Raw genomic sequence first — 18,731 nt, 5'->3', positions numbered from 1 at the left:
TCCTATCCTATATAGGAATAGGAATCCATTCCTACAAACCAATGGGCTACATAGGAATTTTTCTTACAAAAACCGTATCCTCTAGAAATCTTACAAGATTTCTTCAAACCAAAGGAGGCCTAAGACCATTTTTAACACATCACCGAGTATTAATGTTCACAAGAAACACAAACCAACCCAAACATAATAAAAATTATAAAGTTCACCAGAAACACAAACCACCCTAAACATAATAAAAATTACATCAAACTTTTAAGGGCAAGTGTCGCACGGTTGATAAATGAGATTTGGACCAAGCACGGCACGACGACGCCAACATTATTTTTCTTCCACATCAATCCTTTTCATTCAGTTACGCTGCGTTGGGATTGACAATGGGAAGTGGTTAGGGGAACAGAGATAGTTTCGCTGGCAGATTTCCGGTGAGAAAGCGAGGACTGTTGAGTTGGCAGATTTCTTAGTGACAAGGAGTGACCATTAAGTAACCAAGTGTGGGAGGTTGGGTCAGGAGGAGCAGAGCAGATCACATGACCAGTGTTCTTCAGTGCATCTTTGTTTCCACACGAAACACATTTCGCGCGTGTCGAGCACACATCCATGCTTGTCATCGGGATGTGCGTTTATTTATTTTTTTATGATTTGATGATCGTCATTTATAGTTGAAACTAAAACTCCAAACTCATGAACTAAACGAGTAGCACATGACTCGGTTCGCTATTTTGACGAGCCGAGCCGAGCGGGGCTAGTCTTGCTTCTTATCATAAAGAGCTCTAGCGAGTCGAATCCAGCTGACTCAAATTCCAGGCCTATTGTCACTGGTTGTTGCTTGTTGCGACTGCCTTATTTTGATATTTGTTCGCGCACGCACACGTGACCGTGTACCCTCGGCATCGGGGTAATACACCGCAACTCACGCCGAAGGAGACCCGACCGAAAGCACGGTATGCAGGCAATCTTGTGGGCACTTTTGTAAACCCAAACCCCCACACGCCTAGGAGGGACCCCGTCTGGACGCGCGGCGGCTATGGGCTGCCCTAGTTCGACTTGATTGCCCCTAGGGCCTCGTGGCTCGCTGCCCTCCAAGAAAAATAATGAACGAAAAACGAGAAGAAAGATACAAGGGAGAGAGATAAAAAGTAGATGAACACGAAAAAGTAGTAGATTGATTTGTTCGATTGTGTGTTATTCAATCGGTCGTCATCCCTTAGATATATAAGAGGCTGCTGGACTTCCCGTGCAAGGAAAAAGCTTGGATTCACGTTCAAAACTCTAGTTAAATTCGGATTGTTTTGTCCGAACTTTTCAAAATTGTTCGGTCTAAAACTAGTTGCACCTTGCAGGTTGTTTTTGAGATGGTAATTGATCTCAGATGGAAACGAGCCCAAAAGCAATTTCGATCATTTCGACGAGACGAACAACTTTTATGTTGAACATTTTTTTTATTTAATGCCATCTTGAGGTGTATTTGGTCTGTTTTCTGAACTCTGCAGCAGAGAAATCAGAAATCCGGATGATTGTCCCCGGAGTGTTCGACCATCTATTGCAGCCGCGCATTTTCGGCTCTAACTTTTGCATGTGACCTTGAATTAAGATGATTTTTATATCAAAAACGACCGTTTCGATGAGACGAAAACATAGATTTTTTCTTTCATATGAGGCTGCCTTGGAGGTGTTATTGGTTGAACAGTACTCTAAGTGCTAAAATCTTATTACTTTGAGCACAGTTTCGGCCGTTAATGACCCAAACATTTCCTTTTTTGGTTTATATGATAGGATTATCGTAGGAATAGGAATTTTGTAGGAAATGAGATGACATGTATCTCAAATCTTATGAGTAGGAATAGGAAACGAGATGTCACTTGGTTAACACCAAAGGAATTTTTCCATTGAGTCTAGGCTCATTTTTATTTTTCTATGAAATGTGGAGGATAGGAACCAATTCTATGTAGGAATGGGAATCTATTCCTATGAACCAAATGATTCTAAAGGAAAAAATCCTATAAGAATCCTATCCTCGAGAATTCCTATGAAATTCCTTCAAACCAAAGGAGGCCTAAAGTTTTTCATTTTGACGATACAGAACTTTCACATGTCGAAAACTTTTTCATTTGAGGTCTTCTTAATTAAAATTTTGTCCATGCCAAAATCTGATGTCAACAATATCCCCACCACCCACACAGACACACACTTTTTTCTGTTTTTATTTTGCTTTTCATTTCACTTTGCTCAATTGCTTTCGTTCGCATCGTGGCACGGGCTGGGGTGGGTGACTGTCCACGATCACCAGAAAAGGCCTACAAAGCCCAGCTGTCCTCTGTCGACTGGGCCGTTTGTTTAGTACTAACTACTTACTAGTAATTAACTATAGGAACGAGCGAGGGTTTGCAGCGTCGTCGTCGCCAGGATTTTTTTGGTACCCTCGCCTCCCACTGCCATCTTGACGTCTAGAGATGGGGAACCTCGCATCTTTAGAATACTACGGTCTTCGTCATCGTCTAGTGATTATCGTTTTTTGTGAGAATAAATGTACTCTCGTTCTTTTGGTGATGCCATGAGGTTAGAGAGTTTTCTGTCCTTGCAGATCCGATTTACTCGGATCTGATGAGTTTAGGTTGGTGTGTCGAACTTTTTATGTTGGTTTGATTCTTTGTGAAGTTGAAGTGTTTCATCGACATCATGGTAAAGATTTTATGATCCGACGTCCTGCACTTCTAGAGGATTATTCCCTGCCCAAGCACGTTCACCGATCAAGACTTCCCATCTTTTTGGATGGGCAACTCAAGGTGCTTTAAAAAATCATTATTGGTAATGTTTGTGTGGGTGAAAGAGTGACAACATTTGTAGCCTTTTTATCGAAGCCTTTGGAGTATTTTCTTCTAACAGAGATTGATGCAGCGAAGATATTTTCAAGAGATTTCATTGTAATTCTTAGTCATAAAAGTTACTTTGTATTTTTTTGGATTTTAAATTCAAATCAGTGTACCTGTAATTGTTATGAGCATGAATAAAATTGCTGGTGTTTTTCTAAAAGAAAAAACTTACTAATTAACTCGGCTTGACCAAAGTGAGAAAGAATTAATACGTACTGTAACTCGCAGGCAGCGAGAGAGAGTAGTCGCCTATTCATACTCTCCTTGTCCTCTCCTTCCTTCCTTCCTTCCTTCCACCACTTCCTCCTTGAAGCTTCTCGTCCTCTCCCCTCCTCTCGCACCGCCGGAGGGAGGCGCCGGCCCCTCGCCCCGTCCGGCCGCCGGTAAGCAACCCCAGCCTCCCGTCCCGATCCGCCCGGCGCCGCGCCTGGGCCGGCCAGATCGCGGGCGCGCCTCCCGACTCGGATCTGCCCGGTTCCTCGGCCTCGGTCGTCGCGGCTCGCCGGGCGTCTCCTTCGTCCCCGTCGGATTTGGCCGCCGGGCTCGCTCCGTGTGCGGGCTGGGCTGCGGGGAGAGGAGCTTCTCTTCTCGCCCTAGGCGTCGCCCGCGTGGCCTGCCGACTCTCCTGCTCGACAACGCCATCGCATAGGGTATTTTTTTTTTGCCTGTCTCAATCCTATACCATGCGGTCTGTGAACTTCAGGAGCATATGTGCAGATCCACTGTGTATTCACTGTCTCAATGCCAGATTGATCGAATGTTGGCGCCATGCGATTTCGAGATCCACCACCGCGTCACCACCACTAACAGCAGTTTATTTTGTGCAGAAACAGATCTTGGGGGGTTGACCCGAGCCCTCCATGGTGCGCGGCAAGTCCGACCGGGGGGACACGTCGGTGGTGGTCGTCGTCTTAGAGACAAATGAGGTGTACATTGTGGTGAGCCTGTCGACAGCAGGCGACACACAGGTGATCTGCGTCGACCCCACCACGGGTGCGCTGCGCCACCAGGGGAAGCAGGGGGAGGACCTCTTTGATTCCGAGGCGGCTGCTCTGAAACACATCACCAACGGGTCGAGATTCTTATCCAAGAGTACCACATATGCTAAAGCCGTGCTGGGCTATGCCGTGTTAGGGAGTTGTGCTCTGCTTCTCATTGCAACGCAGCTCAGTGTGACGGTCCCACGGCTACCTGGAGGCGGGTGTGTATATACCGTGGTGGAGAGTCAGTGGGTAAAGATTCAGCTGCAGAATCCTCAGCCCCAGGGAAGTGGAGAGCTGAAGAATATCAAGGATCTGGCTGATCTTGACATTGATGGCAAGTACTACTTTTGTGAAACGAGGGATATCACTAGGCCGTTTCCAAGTCGGATGGCTATTCAGGAACCAGATGAGGAATTCGTGTGGAATGCGTGGTTGTCAAGGCCTTTCAAGGACATTGGTTTGCCGGGGCACTGTGTCATTCTTTTGCAGGGCTTTGCAGAGTGTCGCAATTTTGGAGCTACAGGGCAGCAAGGTGGGCTAGTTGCTCTCATTGCACGCCGTAGTCGGTTACATCCTGGAACCCGCTATTTGGCTCGTGGGCTGAATGCATGTTCTGGCACCGGCAATGAGGTGGAGTGCGAGCAAATTGTTTGGGCCCCTCAAAAAGGTGGGCAAGTAATACCTTTTAACTCGTATATCTGGCGGCGTGGGACTATACCAATATGGTGGGGTGCAGAAATAAAGAATGCTGTGTCAGTTGAGGCTGAGATTTATGTTGCTGATGATCCTTACAATGGGACCTTGCAATACTACCAACGGCTGGGTCGAAGATACGGTAGTAAATCATCTGAAGTCAATGCTACGAGTAAGAAGAAACCTGGAATGGTTCCCATTGTGTGTGTTAACTTGCTAAGATATGCTGAAGGAAAACCTGAGACAATTCTAGTTGAACATTTCAAAGAATCTCTGAAGTACCTGAAGTCTACCGGCAAGCTTGGAAACACCTGGATTCAGTTGATAAACTATGACTGGCATGCCACTGTGAAGTTAAAAGGGCAACAACAGACAGTTGAGGGCCTCTGGAGGCACCTTAAAGCACCAACAATGGCCATTGGCTTCAGTGAAGGGAAATACTACAGTGTAAAACAGCAGCTTAACGAATGCAAGGGATCAATTATCTGCAATGATGATGGTGGGTTCTGTATGGATAATATTCAGAATGGTGTGGTACGTTTTAATTGTGCAGACTCTCTTGATCGCACCAATGCTGCTAGCTATTTTGGGGCGCTTCAAGTTTTTGTTGAACAGTGTAGTCAACTTGGTATTTCCCTTGATATAGATGCTATGTTTGGCTTAACGGCAAGCAGAAATTCTGAGTATAACGGTCGGAGTGCTCGTTCTTTGCCCCCTGGATGGGAGGAACGCTTTGACTCTGTAACAGGTAAATCATTTTATATTGATCATAATACACGTACTACCTCATGGGAGCATCCATGCCAGGAAGCTCCACATAAGCGCTGGAAGAGATTCGATATGACATTTGAGCAGTTCAAGAGCTCAACAATGCTTGCCCCAGTGAACCACCTTGCTGAAATTTTTCTTTTGGCTGGTGATATACATGCCACGTTGTACACTGGCTCAAAAGCTATGCACAGCGAGATTCTAAACATATTCAAGGAGGAGACTGGAAAGTTCAGTAAATTCTCTGCTGCTCAGAATGTCAAGATTACACTGCAAAGAAGGTTCCACAATTATATGAATGATAGCTCTCGTCAAAAACAGTTTGAGATGTTTCTTGGATTGAGGCTATATAAGCATCTCCCATCCATCCCAATTTTCCCTCTCAAAGTAGGTAAACTTATTCATTATCAGCATCTTATTTACAAAGTTCACTTTACCAATCTTTATTTCAGTTATGTGTAGGATAGCCGGTTAGTCAATTCTCTGCATGAACTATCCAAACATGCTATTCTAACTTAACTAGAACTTCTAGAATACATTATCAGTTTCCGCAATTAGATCGAAACAATTTGCTAGTTAAAATGCAGATTTCCCTGAGTAGTTGACTTAGAATTTCCCTGCACTGTTGTTTGAGAAAAGAATTCCATGCACTGTAATGATCAGATTTAGCGACATGCCAATTGATAATTTATTTCTACTCCCTCCGTTTTAAAATACTTTTAAGTTCTTTGTCCTAAGTTAAATCTCTTTAAGTTTGACTAAGTCCATAGAAAAACATACCAACATCTACGACATCCAAGTAGTTTCATTAGATTCAACATAAATATATTTCCATACTATATATAGTTGATGTTGTAGATGTTCATGTTGATATATTTTCTATAGATTTGGCCAAACTTAAAGATGTTTGACTTTGGACAAACCTAGAACTTCAAGTATTTTGTAACGGCGGAAGTACTTCTCATTTACACCACTAACCAGCAGTGCATTTCCCTTCAACGCACCCTACTCTTATTTTGCAACTGAAGGGAAATCCACTGCTGGTTAGGGTGAAAATAAGATGTACTTCCTCCGTTCCAAAATAGCAAGGTTCACCAGAGTTAGAGAAAACTAGAAACTCATTCATAGGGAAGAAATCGTTGATCTTAAACTATATCTAGAATTTAAATGCTAGTAATTGTTAAGTTTTTTACTAGTCTATAACTCAAGAGCCAAGACAGCTGTCTAAGAAGAATTTTTATTCATTGGCTTAATACTGTTGAAGTGTATATGTGAATTGCCTAGTCCTTTCCATCAGTTCGGACTTCTGGTTTTGTTGGCTAGTGCATGAAGCTTAACTTGGTATCGGAGCCTAAGGTCTTGAGTTCAAGTACTATCGAGGCCATCTGTTACTTTTCTTAATTTTGACTTTCATCTTTGTGTTGAACATGCTTGATGTTGATAATTCAGGTACTATCAAGACCATCTGGATGCATGTTGAAACCAGTTCCTTGTATCACTCCAATGGCTGATGGTGGTTCCAGTCTTCTCAGCTTCAAAAAGAAGGATATTGTTTGGGTATGTTGCTTATTTATATAGTTCCTTTTGAGTAATATATCCTGATAGTGACCTGATTTATTTGAATTGGGGGATAGCTATGGTGTATTAAATACTTCGTCCCTAACAAATCCCACCACTCACATGGAATATGACTAGTTGATGTCTCGAAGAGTCTGAAACTCTGAATTGTGTGATATAAAAACATGTGGAGTACTTAGTCACATCTCAGTGTTTCCTATAACATTCTAAGGTCTCTTGATCATGCAGGTATGCCAGCAAGGTGCAGACTATGTTGAGCTTTTTATATACCTTGGAGAACCTTGTCATGTTTCTCAGCTTCTTCTTACTGTTTCCCATGGGGTTGAAGATTCTTCATATCCAGCTACTGTAGATGTCAGAGTTGGCTCCAGCATAGATTCCCTTAAGCTTGTTGTTGAGGTTTGTCTTCATCTTGCTGTTATATTCTTAATATTTTATTTTATGCCAGGTAGGCTCATTAATTTCGCTTTTCATAGCAAGATGGCTCACTTTTAGGTTTAGGCTTGATGAACTGACATGTGTACAGTGTCAAGACTGGGTGAACTGGGAACACATAAAAAAATGCAGTCCTTGCTAACATTGAGCCTCATCAGATGCGCCACTCAAGTTTTTGGTTTATGCCAACATGCTATGTTGCAATCCAAGGCCTAATCTGCTGTGTAAAAGAGATAATCTTGTGATTTACTTTCCTTTTTCTGTTGCATAAATTAATTGTATTTAATTTAGAAATGTAAATATAGGTATCATACGAACTGGTACGACCTGATAATTACATACTTTGGACTCTCCGATAGTAGCAAGGTCCAATCAGAAGCACAATTGGGACGGACAAACACAAAGTCAAGCCCAGCTAATCTGAGCATGGCTTTGATTTTGGCTAGCATCTATTGCGTAGATCCTGTAATTTCCAAAAACTACTCTATTTCTGTACCTATTATAGGTTAATCTGTGCGCATGAGCCCATGCTCAACGCTCGTGATACTTTTTTATCTTCATCAGTTTACTTGCTACTCTGACCTTTCAGTATGTGATATTTATTTCTGTATGAATTCCAATTAAAGCACGTGGATGCGTTGAACTATTCTTAATGTTTGAGGAACTCTTTGTTTTAAGGCAGTTTTTTGTTTTATACTATCTGAATCAGGGTAAGGCGATCTGATACTATACGGTGCTTATTTGCTGCATGCTAGCTCTTTGCAGTTTACATCTTTTGATCAAACGATTACATTTGTTCCCTGCTGCTGCTTATCTTTTTGCAAATCATGTGTAGCCAGCTAATGTGTAACTAACTGCAAGTTCACTTGTTTAGGGCGCTTGCATACCCCAGTGCTCGAATGGGACAAATTTGTTGATCCCTCTCACTGGAAGAATTCATCCAGAGGACTTGGCTGTTACAGGCAATAGTGCTCGACCGGACGTTCAAGAGAGCACTTATCTTCCGTTGTTATACGACTTCGAAGAGCTGGAAGGAGAAGTGAACTTTCTAAATCGGGTTGTCGCATTATCTTTTCATCCTTCCCCCATGGCGAGAACAGCCATCACACTTGGTGAGGTAAAAGTTGACAACCATCTGGATGTTGATGTATTAAGAAGCAGCTCTTAACAATTGAACTATTTCGCCTCTGTATATTTATTTTATTAGATGAGTAATCTTCTGAAACAGATTGAAGTACTTGGTGTTTCTCTTCCATGGGTGGATATGTTAACCAATAGCAAAGGTGTTGCTCAAGCTTTGGAGCTCCTCCATGAAAAAGCATATACTCCCTGCGATCTAGCTTTGAAGAATATTGCAGATTCTTCCTCTCCTGGTAATGATGTTCACGGTAGTGAGAGGAGTTATACTAGAAGTTCACCATCAGTTCAACCTGGTGGTTCAGGAAATTTTGTGGATTTTCTCACGGGTGATATTGACGTACCAAACCAATCAAAAATCACTGGAAATACATCTTTTGGTAATGAGGATCAGACAAACTTCTTTGATGATGAATTTGACGTCAACCCTTTTGCCACTGCATCAGAAGAGCCTGTTCCTGAAGTCAATAACCATGTTGAAGATTGTGGCAGTACACAGTTTTATCTTGAGTTTTTGGAGTCACTTTCTCAAAATAATAAGGTATTCCTTACAAAATTCATTGTTGTTCTTTTTCTATCCTCTAGTTCATTGATAGATTTTCCTTAAACTGGTGTTGAGCTAATTTTATTTACAAGTAATATCTGAAATTGGTACTCATCCAATGGTGGTTTATTTAGAAGGTTATAGCATCTAGAAATGACTTGACTGAAACTGAGAAAAGGCCCTGCCAACTTATGATTATGAGGTCATTATATGTACATTATATATTGGACCTGGCACTGCTTAGTTGCCATGCTTTATATACTCATCCTGTTCTCATTAATGATTACCTATTTCTAACCAAGAAAAAAAACTATTTTATGAACAGATTTGTTTATAAGTTTAAATGAGGATCTTAGAGATGTAAACTCTTATTCATCTTTTCAGGGAAAGAGCCTTAACTTTGAACAAATGATGAAGCTTGAAATAAAACGTCTTTATCTTGATCTTTCTGCTGCCGAAAGGGACCGGGCATTGTTATCGATTGGTGTAATTCCTGCCACGGTAGATCCAAATCGTTCAGTTGATTACTCTTACCTGTTGAAGTTATCCAGCCTTACTGATAAGCTAGCATTGCTGGGGCATTCTGTCTTCGAGGATCGTGCTAATGCTTCAATAGGGCTTGAAAAGGTCAATAGCCATGCTGTAGACTTTTGGAATATCAGTGAAAATGGTGAATCATGCTCTGGTGGGGCATGTGAAGTCCGTGCTGTATCTTCGTTACAAGCTTCAGCTACTAGTGGAAATACATCACTATTCGTGGAGTGTTCCCAGTGCGAAAGGACAGCTTGCAAGGCTTGCTGTGCTGGGAAAGGGGCCTTCCTTTTGCTTGGCAACACTTACAGAGATCTGAAGATATATGGTGGGAATCAAGGCGGTGGCTATTCAGCCCTCGCAGATAGTTCTGTGTGCAAATCATGCTGCAATGAGATGATCAAACAAGCACTGTATGTCGATTATGTCAGGGTTCTTCATAGTATGAGAAGAAAAGGTCGTGCGGAGAAAGCAGCACTGAAAGCAGTGAATCAGGTCTGCCAACTTGAGCCCAATAGAATATCGGATTCAGTACATAGTGTTCAATCTGGTCTGAGACAATTGAAGCAGCTCCTTGATGATGAAGAGTCTCTTGCAGAATTTCCACATGCAAGCTTTTTACATACGGTATTCTCCTCGACATTGTTCTATTAACTTCTACCCTTTACTGTCTGCTCTGGTGCTGCCACTTTGTACCTATATAACTCTGCTGCATCTGCAATACTGTTGCACATGGACCGTGGAAAGACACTAGACACTCAAATGCACTACCCTTGAGCCTAACATTATCTTTTCAAAATAAATCTTTTCTTTTTGTCAGAAGCTATATCGTATTGTCCCTGCTCTGTATTGCTTTGCCAGAAGCTGTATCGTATTGTCCCTGCTCTGTATTGCTTTGCCACAGGGTATTGCTTTGATTCTGCCGTGTTGTTTTATTTTTCCAGGTAGAAACTGCTGATGACTCTGCTCCACTGTTTTCATTGCTGGCACCACTTGGTAGTGGAGTGCACAAGTCCTACTGGAAAGCTCCACAAGGCAACACATCTGTGGAGTTCCTGATTGTTCTTGGCGGTATATCAGATGTTTCAGGAGTTGCAATAATTGTCAGTTCCTGTGGTTACTCAACATCTGATTGCCCAATTGTAAGATGTACTTCCGATCTTGGTTCTTTTTTCTGGGATCCATGGTTTGTCTACATTAGTATAAAAATTATGTTAGCGAGATTGTTATAAATGGGAACTCCTGGATATACAATTTTCTTGGTAAATTTAACAAAAAGGGCATTTAAAACGAAGTCACTGAAATCATTGTTGTCTTCAGTGAAGAAGTCCTATATAGCTTAATCAAATGCATTACCTTTCAGAGCAAGAGAAGGAAAACATTTTCCAGCTTTATTCATGAGCGAGCTCCATGTTGATGCAAGAGAAATAATGCAATAGTATTCTCTTCCTCTCCTGAATTTCATTATACCAAAACATATATAGCAGTTGCCTTAAGATACTTCACGCTTAGCTTGGTTATTTCATGCACTATGAATCCAAGAAATAGGCAAAGGAGAAACACACAAATTGGAAAAAAAATCCCAATGTTGCAGAGTGGATGCACAAATTCTATTTTCGTAGCTAAAGTGCTCAGTTTGGGCATTGCAACTAATAGTTGATTTTTTATGGGATGTACTTGAAGTACTTTACATCATTTAAGCTTGGAGATGTCTGCATCACTTGACCCTTTGACATATCTGTGTACCTTGATAGTAGGGAGCTGTTATTGAACTGATTATTGCTTCTTGTTTCTTGCTTCTATACTTCTAAACAAAGTATAAAAACTCTTCATTTGCAGTAAATTGCTAATTTTACTGTCAGTTCTTTGTAACTTGGTATTTTGGTTGTTGAGTATGTTCCGTGCTTACTTCATAATTGCTCTTTAAGCACTTCAACGTTTGACAACACCATAATTTGCTCTTATGCTCTTACTATCAGTTCTTTGTAACAACAGTCGCAATCTCTGCAAATTTGTTTTCATGGCTGTGTGGACACCACCATAATTTTATGACAATGACATGTTTTTTTGTAGAACTAACACTGATGCAAATTATCTAGTTTGTTGACGATATCCTGGTCTGAAATTAACAAAGTGTCCTAGTGCTGTAGACATCTTTTTCATGTGGCAGAGTTAGCTACCTATGTAAACAAGAGTATTTGAACTAGCCAACTGGCTAATTTCATTTCCCCTGTTTCATATAGCGCAATATTGACCTCATATGCTGATAATTGTGCTGCCTGTGCAGGTGGAGATATGGGCTAGTAATAAAATACAGCGAGACGACCGCACATTCATAGGAAAGTGGGACGTGCAAAGTATGATAGTGTCATCTCCACAGCTTTATGGACCAGAAAATTCGGGTAGCTTGGATGAGGCACCAAGACACTTTAAACTACACTTCCCAAATCCTATCCGCTGTCGCATAATTTCAATAAAAATGACACTTCCCCAAATTGGTTCTAGCTCAAGCAAGTTTAATGAAGACTTTAGTGATCTTTTATCATTGGATGAAAGCTCATTTATTGATTCCAAGGCAAACAATTCACATAACTCATTTATCCATGCAAAAAGGATTGTTGTTTTCGGTAGCTCTTTGCCCAAGGAGATGGGTCCTGACACATCTATGGCAATAATGAGGATGAGAAGTTACGTAGATGGATCACCATCGTTTGGCAGATTTAGGGTAAACCCTGTCTTTTTACTGAGCACTTTTCAGCTCTATTTCGAACTATGGCTAAGATTTTCCCCTCCTATTTTTCAGATTCCGGTTGAGGCTGAGAGGTTGAGAGACCACGATCTTGTTCTTGAGCAATATCTCTTGCCTAATTCGCCTGGAATAGCTGGATTTCGCCTTGATTCCTTTGGTGTTATAAGACCTCGAGTAACCCATTCACCTCTGCCATCAGAGTTAGATATGAAGGAGTGTTCATTGATACGTATGGAAGATAGACACCTAAATCCTGCAATTCTTCATATACAAGTCACAGTTGTTAAGGTAATAAGGCACTGGCTATGTGGTCAAGCTCACTTGATTTAGCGACTAAAATTGACACTTATCTGGTTCTTTTCCTCTCTTTGTATTTTTGTCTTTGAACCATGGGAACTTTCATGCTTGTGTAATTTATCACTTCCTATTCTGTCTTTACAGCATTCTCATCGTTCTTGGAAACTTTTTTGGGGGTGAAAAGGTTAAGGAAGTCAAATTTTGATGTTGTTAAAAATTGAATTCGAGATTTAATTAGGGTCATTTAGGATTGTAGAATTTTCATAGCACTGCAATTCATATGAGTCTTTCATACAAATGTCTTTTGGATCAATGTAATGGTGCTACCAAATTCCTATGGATTTGTTTCCTATGCCTTAATTCCACAGGAACTTTAACACCACTCCAACCTCTTTTATACACACTAGGTTGCCTAGGATCGAGGTCATTTACCTGTGTTCTGCCATGCGACTATCATCTAATTTTCCCGTGTTTTGCAATCCTTTGCACTTGGATTCCTGCCCCGAATTCCTGTGTTTTTCATTCCTGCAATCCAAAGAAAGGTAACACTAGCAACTGGAGCTTGGCCAGTTCCAGTTTCTCAGCCAATAACCTCATGTTCCTTGGAACCCTGATATAGCTATCCCCTGATTGAACATAATATCATAGTAGTAAGTTATATGGGCATTGCATGTGAGAGCTCAGTTAATCAAAGTATGACCAAAGATTGAAAATTTTGAGGCACATGCATGAAGTATAAGATGCAGGTTTAATTCTCCCAGTCCATTCAATCAAAACAGCTCAGGTAAAATACATCAAGCACGTTACCCATGAGGTGTCTCTTGTACTGCAATTTTTATTAGAAAATAATGAGGACATCTAGTGCTGCATCTGCAAAGTAAATGAGATTTATGAAGGTACATCCATAACCTTGAACACAAAGTAAAGATTCTGTTCGAAAAAAGCTGGGAGTGAAGAACAATGTAGAAGTGTGTTCTCTGAGGTTTGTGCATAACATCTAAGCCCAATCATAGAACCTTATGGACATTACACATGGTAGAATCGGATGTAGTGAAGAGAAAATCCAATGGCCTGCACAAGTCGGGTTTGCCACCTCTGCACCATCGGATCGGCTTAATCCAACTGCCGATATACAAAGTTTTTCGTATGCTATATAGAGGTGTAGATATAGATATATTTTGGTTTGACTGGGAAACATAATATCGTAGCTGTCAGCTCGTCTATGTGCTGCTGCTCTTTTCAAGTTTGTTCCTAAAAGTAACCAGTTTTTGCGGCATGAAATTGTTCCTTGAGGGTTTGAGAAGCCTGTGGCTGAACTCTCTAGATAGATATATAGTTTTCTCTTTGCCAATTTTGTATGTTGTGTGCATTCAATACATACGTTTTTTTCTGCAGGAGTCTGGCAAGCTGGTTGTAGAGGAATACCGTCTGCCGGAAGTTAAAGCAAATACACCACTGTATTTTGATTTTTCGGATTTGCAGCAAGATGCCCGTTGTGTTATCTTTAGATTACTTGGAGATGTCACTGCCTTTGTTGATGATATTGCTGAGATTGATGGGTTAAGCTTGCGGAATCTTCCTCTGGCTTCTGGATTGTCTTTGTCAAATAAGATCAAGCTGTACTACTACGCTGATACCTATGAGATGGGAAAGATCGGCAGTCTCTCGGCAGTATGATATATACAAGGTGTGAGTATATGACAACCTGGCATTTTAATTGTTATATATTATAAGCAGTCATTTGTTCGAAGCCTATTTTTGGTAACTTGCACCAAGTTTAAGTACTGTACTTTACCGGTTTCTACTGTCTTGTTTAGCTGACATGGGCGTTTAGAGTTTTTTAGCCAGAACAGATTGAAAATGAGAACAATGCAAGTATGGGCTGCCTCTTCTTCAACCATCCACCCTCTTTATTCCTCTTTGCTTCCCCCCCCCCCTTTCCTCTACTGTCTAACTCTATCTACTTCCATTGTACACAAATTAACCAAGTAGGAACAATTTTATTTTGTTGAATCTGCTCTATTACTTTTATTGTAGGAACATTTTTATTTTGTTGGTGCATGATGCACACACAAATTCAGCAGGTCATATTTTTGTGTCGAATGCTTGCATTCTTCAGTCTAGTGCATGTTCTTTCTTCTTGTGCATAATGAATACTTTTTCTAATGTTTCATTTACCTATTTATAGGTTGTACATGCCATCATGAAGTGATTCACGGTTGGTACATATTGGTGTTGTAAACTAGTATTATTCCTTTGTGTCGGTGTGGTAGGCGGCGATAACTACAGCAGTGCAGTGCAGCACAGCACGATACCACAACCAAAACACACAAGAACTTGAGAACGTTCTGTTTGTGCGATACAAGTTGAGGACCCTGGGGATATTAACTATAGTATTTCTTTATTTTTTTTCTTGTTTGTAGAATGTCGGTAAATCAAAGATCCATTTGCTTTTGTAGGATGTTTGAAAATTCAATCTGATTGCCACACTTTTGATGCTGCCAGTTACAGTTTGTGGATGCGTGTATGGAATCTGTAAAGGATCAAGTGCTGAATTTTGTACGAGGTCTTCTTTACTGACAAATATTTTGAGCACTGATTTTTTCCAGTTACAGGTTCACTTGTATGTTGCACTTAATTTGAACAACATCTTAGGCTAAGAGGTGGGCCAATATTTCAGCGTCACATTGGCGGTATTCAATTTATAGTATTATAATGTTTTTCTGCTATGCCCATAAGTTATCTTTGAAGTTGGAGCAAATAAATGTCTTGAATCCCTTTCACATGTGAACATTCAGAACTTTAATATTTTTGTTTGCTCTAGTAAAAGCAAAGGTCAAATGAAAATCTACTTAGCATAGCCAGGCCGGATTCCCTGGTTTTACAATGATGAACATATTGGGAAGATGGTGGCGGACGTCCTGGTTTCCTCTCCTTGTCCTCATCGCCGTCTACCTTCAGCATCACAATGTAGGCCTAAAAATGATGGAAGATCCGTCTGATTTCTTGGTTTTTGAGAGCTTCCAGATGGTTCTCATGCCCATGAATACTTGGGGATCCAAGCGAACGAAGATGATAAGGCATGGTATTTGGGTGAAAACTAAGCCAAACCATCGCTAGTGGCATGGGAGGAAGTATATGTAGTACATGCGGGGTTAAGGTTTGTATTGTCTTTTGTAACTTGGTTGTATGGTAGATAGGCGACTGATGACTCTATGAAAGGTAAGATGAATAAATAGAGCTACTGATGGTGAATGGTACTCCCTCCGCCCCGAATCACTTGTCATGCAAATGGATGTATCTAGAATTAAATATACATTTAAATACATTTATTTATGTGACAAGTAATTCGGGACGGAGGGAGCACCTACTTACGCTAGCTTAGGAATAAGGTGCAGGGGACTCTTCAAGAGAAACATGTATCCTTCACCTTATATCTAGAGTTGTAGTTCTTGTAGAGGATAATAACAGCTGGCAATAGAGGAGTAATTATGAGTTTGTGATGTGGCGCGTGTCTATATTAATCAATCGTGTGTTTGACTAAAACTTTGAGTTGAGTGAACTGCATGAACCACCGCTTTTAGGATCGTGTAAAACCACACATTCCAGTATAATGATCAACACACGCCCAAAATCTCATATTTGATGGCATACCTAACAGACATGGCCCACACGTCAGGCGCCATGTGGCATTGATCTCCTTTGATTACATCAGGTGTTGTAAACTATTATTCATGGGTGTCGGTGTGGTAGGATAACTACAACAATGAAGTGCACCATGATACCCCAACCAGAACCCACAAGAACTTAGAACATTCTCTAGTTTGTACGATACTAGTTGAGAACCCTAGGGATATTAACTATAGGATATCTACAATTTATTTATTTTTTGTTTGTAGAATGTCGGTAAATCAAAGATCGATTTGCGTTTGTAGGATGTTTGAAAATTCAATGCGATTGCCGCACTTCAATTAGATGCCGCCAGTTACAATTCGGCAATGCATGTATGGAATTTGTATAGGATCAAGTGATCAATTTTGTATGAGGTTTTGCTTACCAATAACAAATTTTTTGAGTACTGAATTGTTTCTATTGCAAGTTTACTTGTACGTCGAACTTTGTCGTGATTGTGTCAATTTGTCTGTAACTTGAACATCTGAGGCTGAGAGGTGGGCAAATATATCACCGATACATTGATAGTAGCTAACTCTAGTGTAAACTGATTTTTTCCACTATATATGGCTGAGGATAATTTGCATCGGTGTTTCTTAAAGAAATCTTAGAAAGTTGGATCAAATAACTCATATCGAATCCCATTCACATGTGAAAATACGAAACAACATAATAGATTTGTTTGCTCTAATAAAACCTAAGAGATTAAATGGAAAATATTTTTAGTATACATAAGCAAAATTGTTTGGCTCCCCAATGGGATTGACAAGGCAATGAGCTGCGAAGTCATGGCAGATTTGTTGACTGGGAATAGAACAAATGGGGAAGATCGTGATTTCTCATTTTCATTTCCTTCTCCTTGTCCACATCATCATCGTCAGAATCAGCTAATCCCATGCTTTCCTCTGAGCACGATGTGCTCCCGCCCATCCCCGTCATCATTGTCTGAATTAGCCAATCCCCTATTTTCCTCCGAGCACAGCGTGCTCCCATCGAGAGATGGTTCCTGTGGGTTTTGGGGTTTGGAGTGCGGGCTCGCCCTCGATGGTAGCCGGGGATTGGCTGATTCAGATGGCATCACTACCTACGGCTAAAGAAGGATGGAAGATGCATAGTTTTTGAGAGCTGCCATCACGTTCTGTTTTTGAGAGAAACAGTCTTTCAATACTTTAGAACTTCCAGATGCCTCTTATACGACCTCGGATCATGATGATTTTTATACCAGAGGGGACCCACCAGGCGCATATGTGCGCGGCCGGGCCCATGTGGCTTGTGAGGCCCCTGGCTGGCCTCCGAGGCCCATTGAAGGAGTCCTGGATTAGGGGGTGTCCGGATGGCCGGACTATACCTTCAGCCGGACTCTAGGACTATGAAGATACAAGATTGAAGACTTCGTCTCGTGTCCGGAAGGGACTTTTCTTGGCGTGGAAGGCAAGCTTGGCGATACGGATATTCAGATCTCTTACCATTGTAACCGACTCTATGTAACCCTAACCCTATCCAGTGTCTATATAAACCGGAGGGTTTTAGTCCGTAGGACAACATATACATCAACAATCATACCATAGGCTAGCTTCTAGGGTTTAGCCTCTCTGATCTCGTGGTAGATCTACTCTTGTACTACCCATATCATCAATATTAATCAAGCAGGACGTAGGGTTTTACCTCCATCGAGAGGGCCCGAACCTGGGTAAAACTTAGTGTCCCTTGCCTCCTGTTACCATCCGGCCTAGACGCACAGTTCGGGACCCCCTACCCGAGATCCGCCGGTTTTGACACCGACATTGGTGCTTTCATTGAGAGTTCCTCTGTGTCGTCGCCGTCAGGCTCGATGGCTCCAACAATCATCAATGGTGATGCAGTCCAGGGTGAGACCTTCCTCCCCAGACAGATCTTCGTCTTCGGCGGCTTCGCACTGCGGGCCGATTCACTTGGCCATTTAGAGCAGATCGAAAGCTACGCCCCTGGCCGTCAGGTCAGATTTGGAAGTTTTAACTACACGGCTGACATCCGCGGGGACTTGATCTTCGACGGATTCGAGCCACTACCGAGCGCGCCGCACTGTCCCGACGAGCATGATCTAGCTCTGCCACCGAACAGTGCCCTGGAGGCCGCACCCGCATCGGCTCCGGTCCCTAATCCGGAGCCAACTGCGCCGATCGAGGATGGGCGGTTGGACGCTACCTCGGGGGCTGCGATCCCAACGGCGATTGAGCCGAACACCAGCCCCGCACTCCTCGAGACTCATGACTCCAAGGAGCCGGGCTCCTTTCCGGACTCCGAACCCTCCCTGCCCCGGCCTATCGAATCCGATTGGGCGCCGATCATGGAGTTCACTGACGCGGACATCTTTCAGCACTCGCCTTTTGGCGATATTCTGAAGTCACTGAAGTCTCTCTCTTTATCAGGAGAGCCCTGACCGAACTGCGGCCAGCGAGGTTGGGATTCGGACGATGAAGAAATTCAAAGCCCAC

At 41.9% G+C, this 18,731-nt stretch overlaps 1 protein-coding gene across 2 annotated transcripts; it reads left to right on the top strand.

The window, feature by feature from the left end:
* Positions 1-3,126: 3,126 nt before the first annotated feature.
* On the top strand, positions 3,127-15,197 carry LOC125506877 (probable phosphoinositide phosphatase SAC9). Of its 2 annotated transcripts, none has more exons than XM_048671589.1 (12): positions 3,127-3,520; positions 3,704-5,701; positions 6,764-6,871; positions 7,121-7,291; positions 8,202-8,444; positions 8,556-9,005; positions 9,393-10,166; positions 10,484-10,681; positions 11,827-12,264; positions 12,343-12,576; positions 13,981-14,272; positions 14,774-15,197. In XM_048671589.1, the coding sequence occupies exons 2-11, from the start codon at positions 3,731-3,733 to the stop codon at positions 14,260-14,262; spliced, it is 4,869 nt and encodes a 1,622-aa protein (XP_048527546.1). In that variant the 5' UTR covers positions 3,127-3,520; positions 3,704-3,730; the 3' UTR covers positions 14,263-14,272; positions 14,774-15,197. The 2 variants fall into 2 exon arrangements, with proteins under 2 accessions (XP_048527546.1, XP_048527545.1); XM_048671588.1 differs by having other exon boundaries at positions 3,698-5,701.
* The last annotated feature ends 3,534 nt before the right edge of the window (positions 15,198-18,731 follow it).

The sequence above is a fragment of the Triticum urartu genome, chromosome 5 (assembly GCF_003073215.2).
Source record: "Triticum urartu cultivar G1812 chromosome 5, Tu2.1, whole genome shotgun sequence".
Taxonomy (NCBI): domain Eukaryota; kingdom Viridiplantae; phylum Streptophyta; class Magnoliopsida; order Poales; family Poaceae; genus Triticum; species Triticum urartu.
The sequence above is the reverse complement of the archived record's forward strand: the minus strand, read 5'-3'. Positions and strand labels throughout refer to the sequence as shown.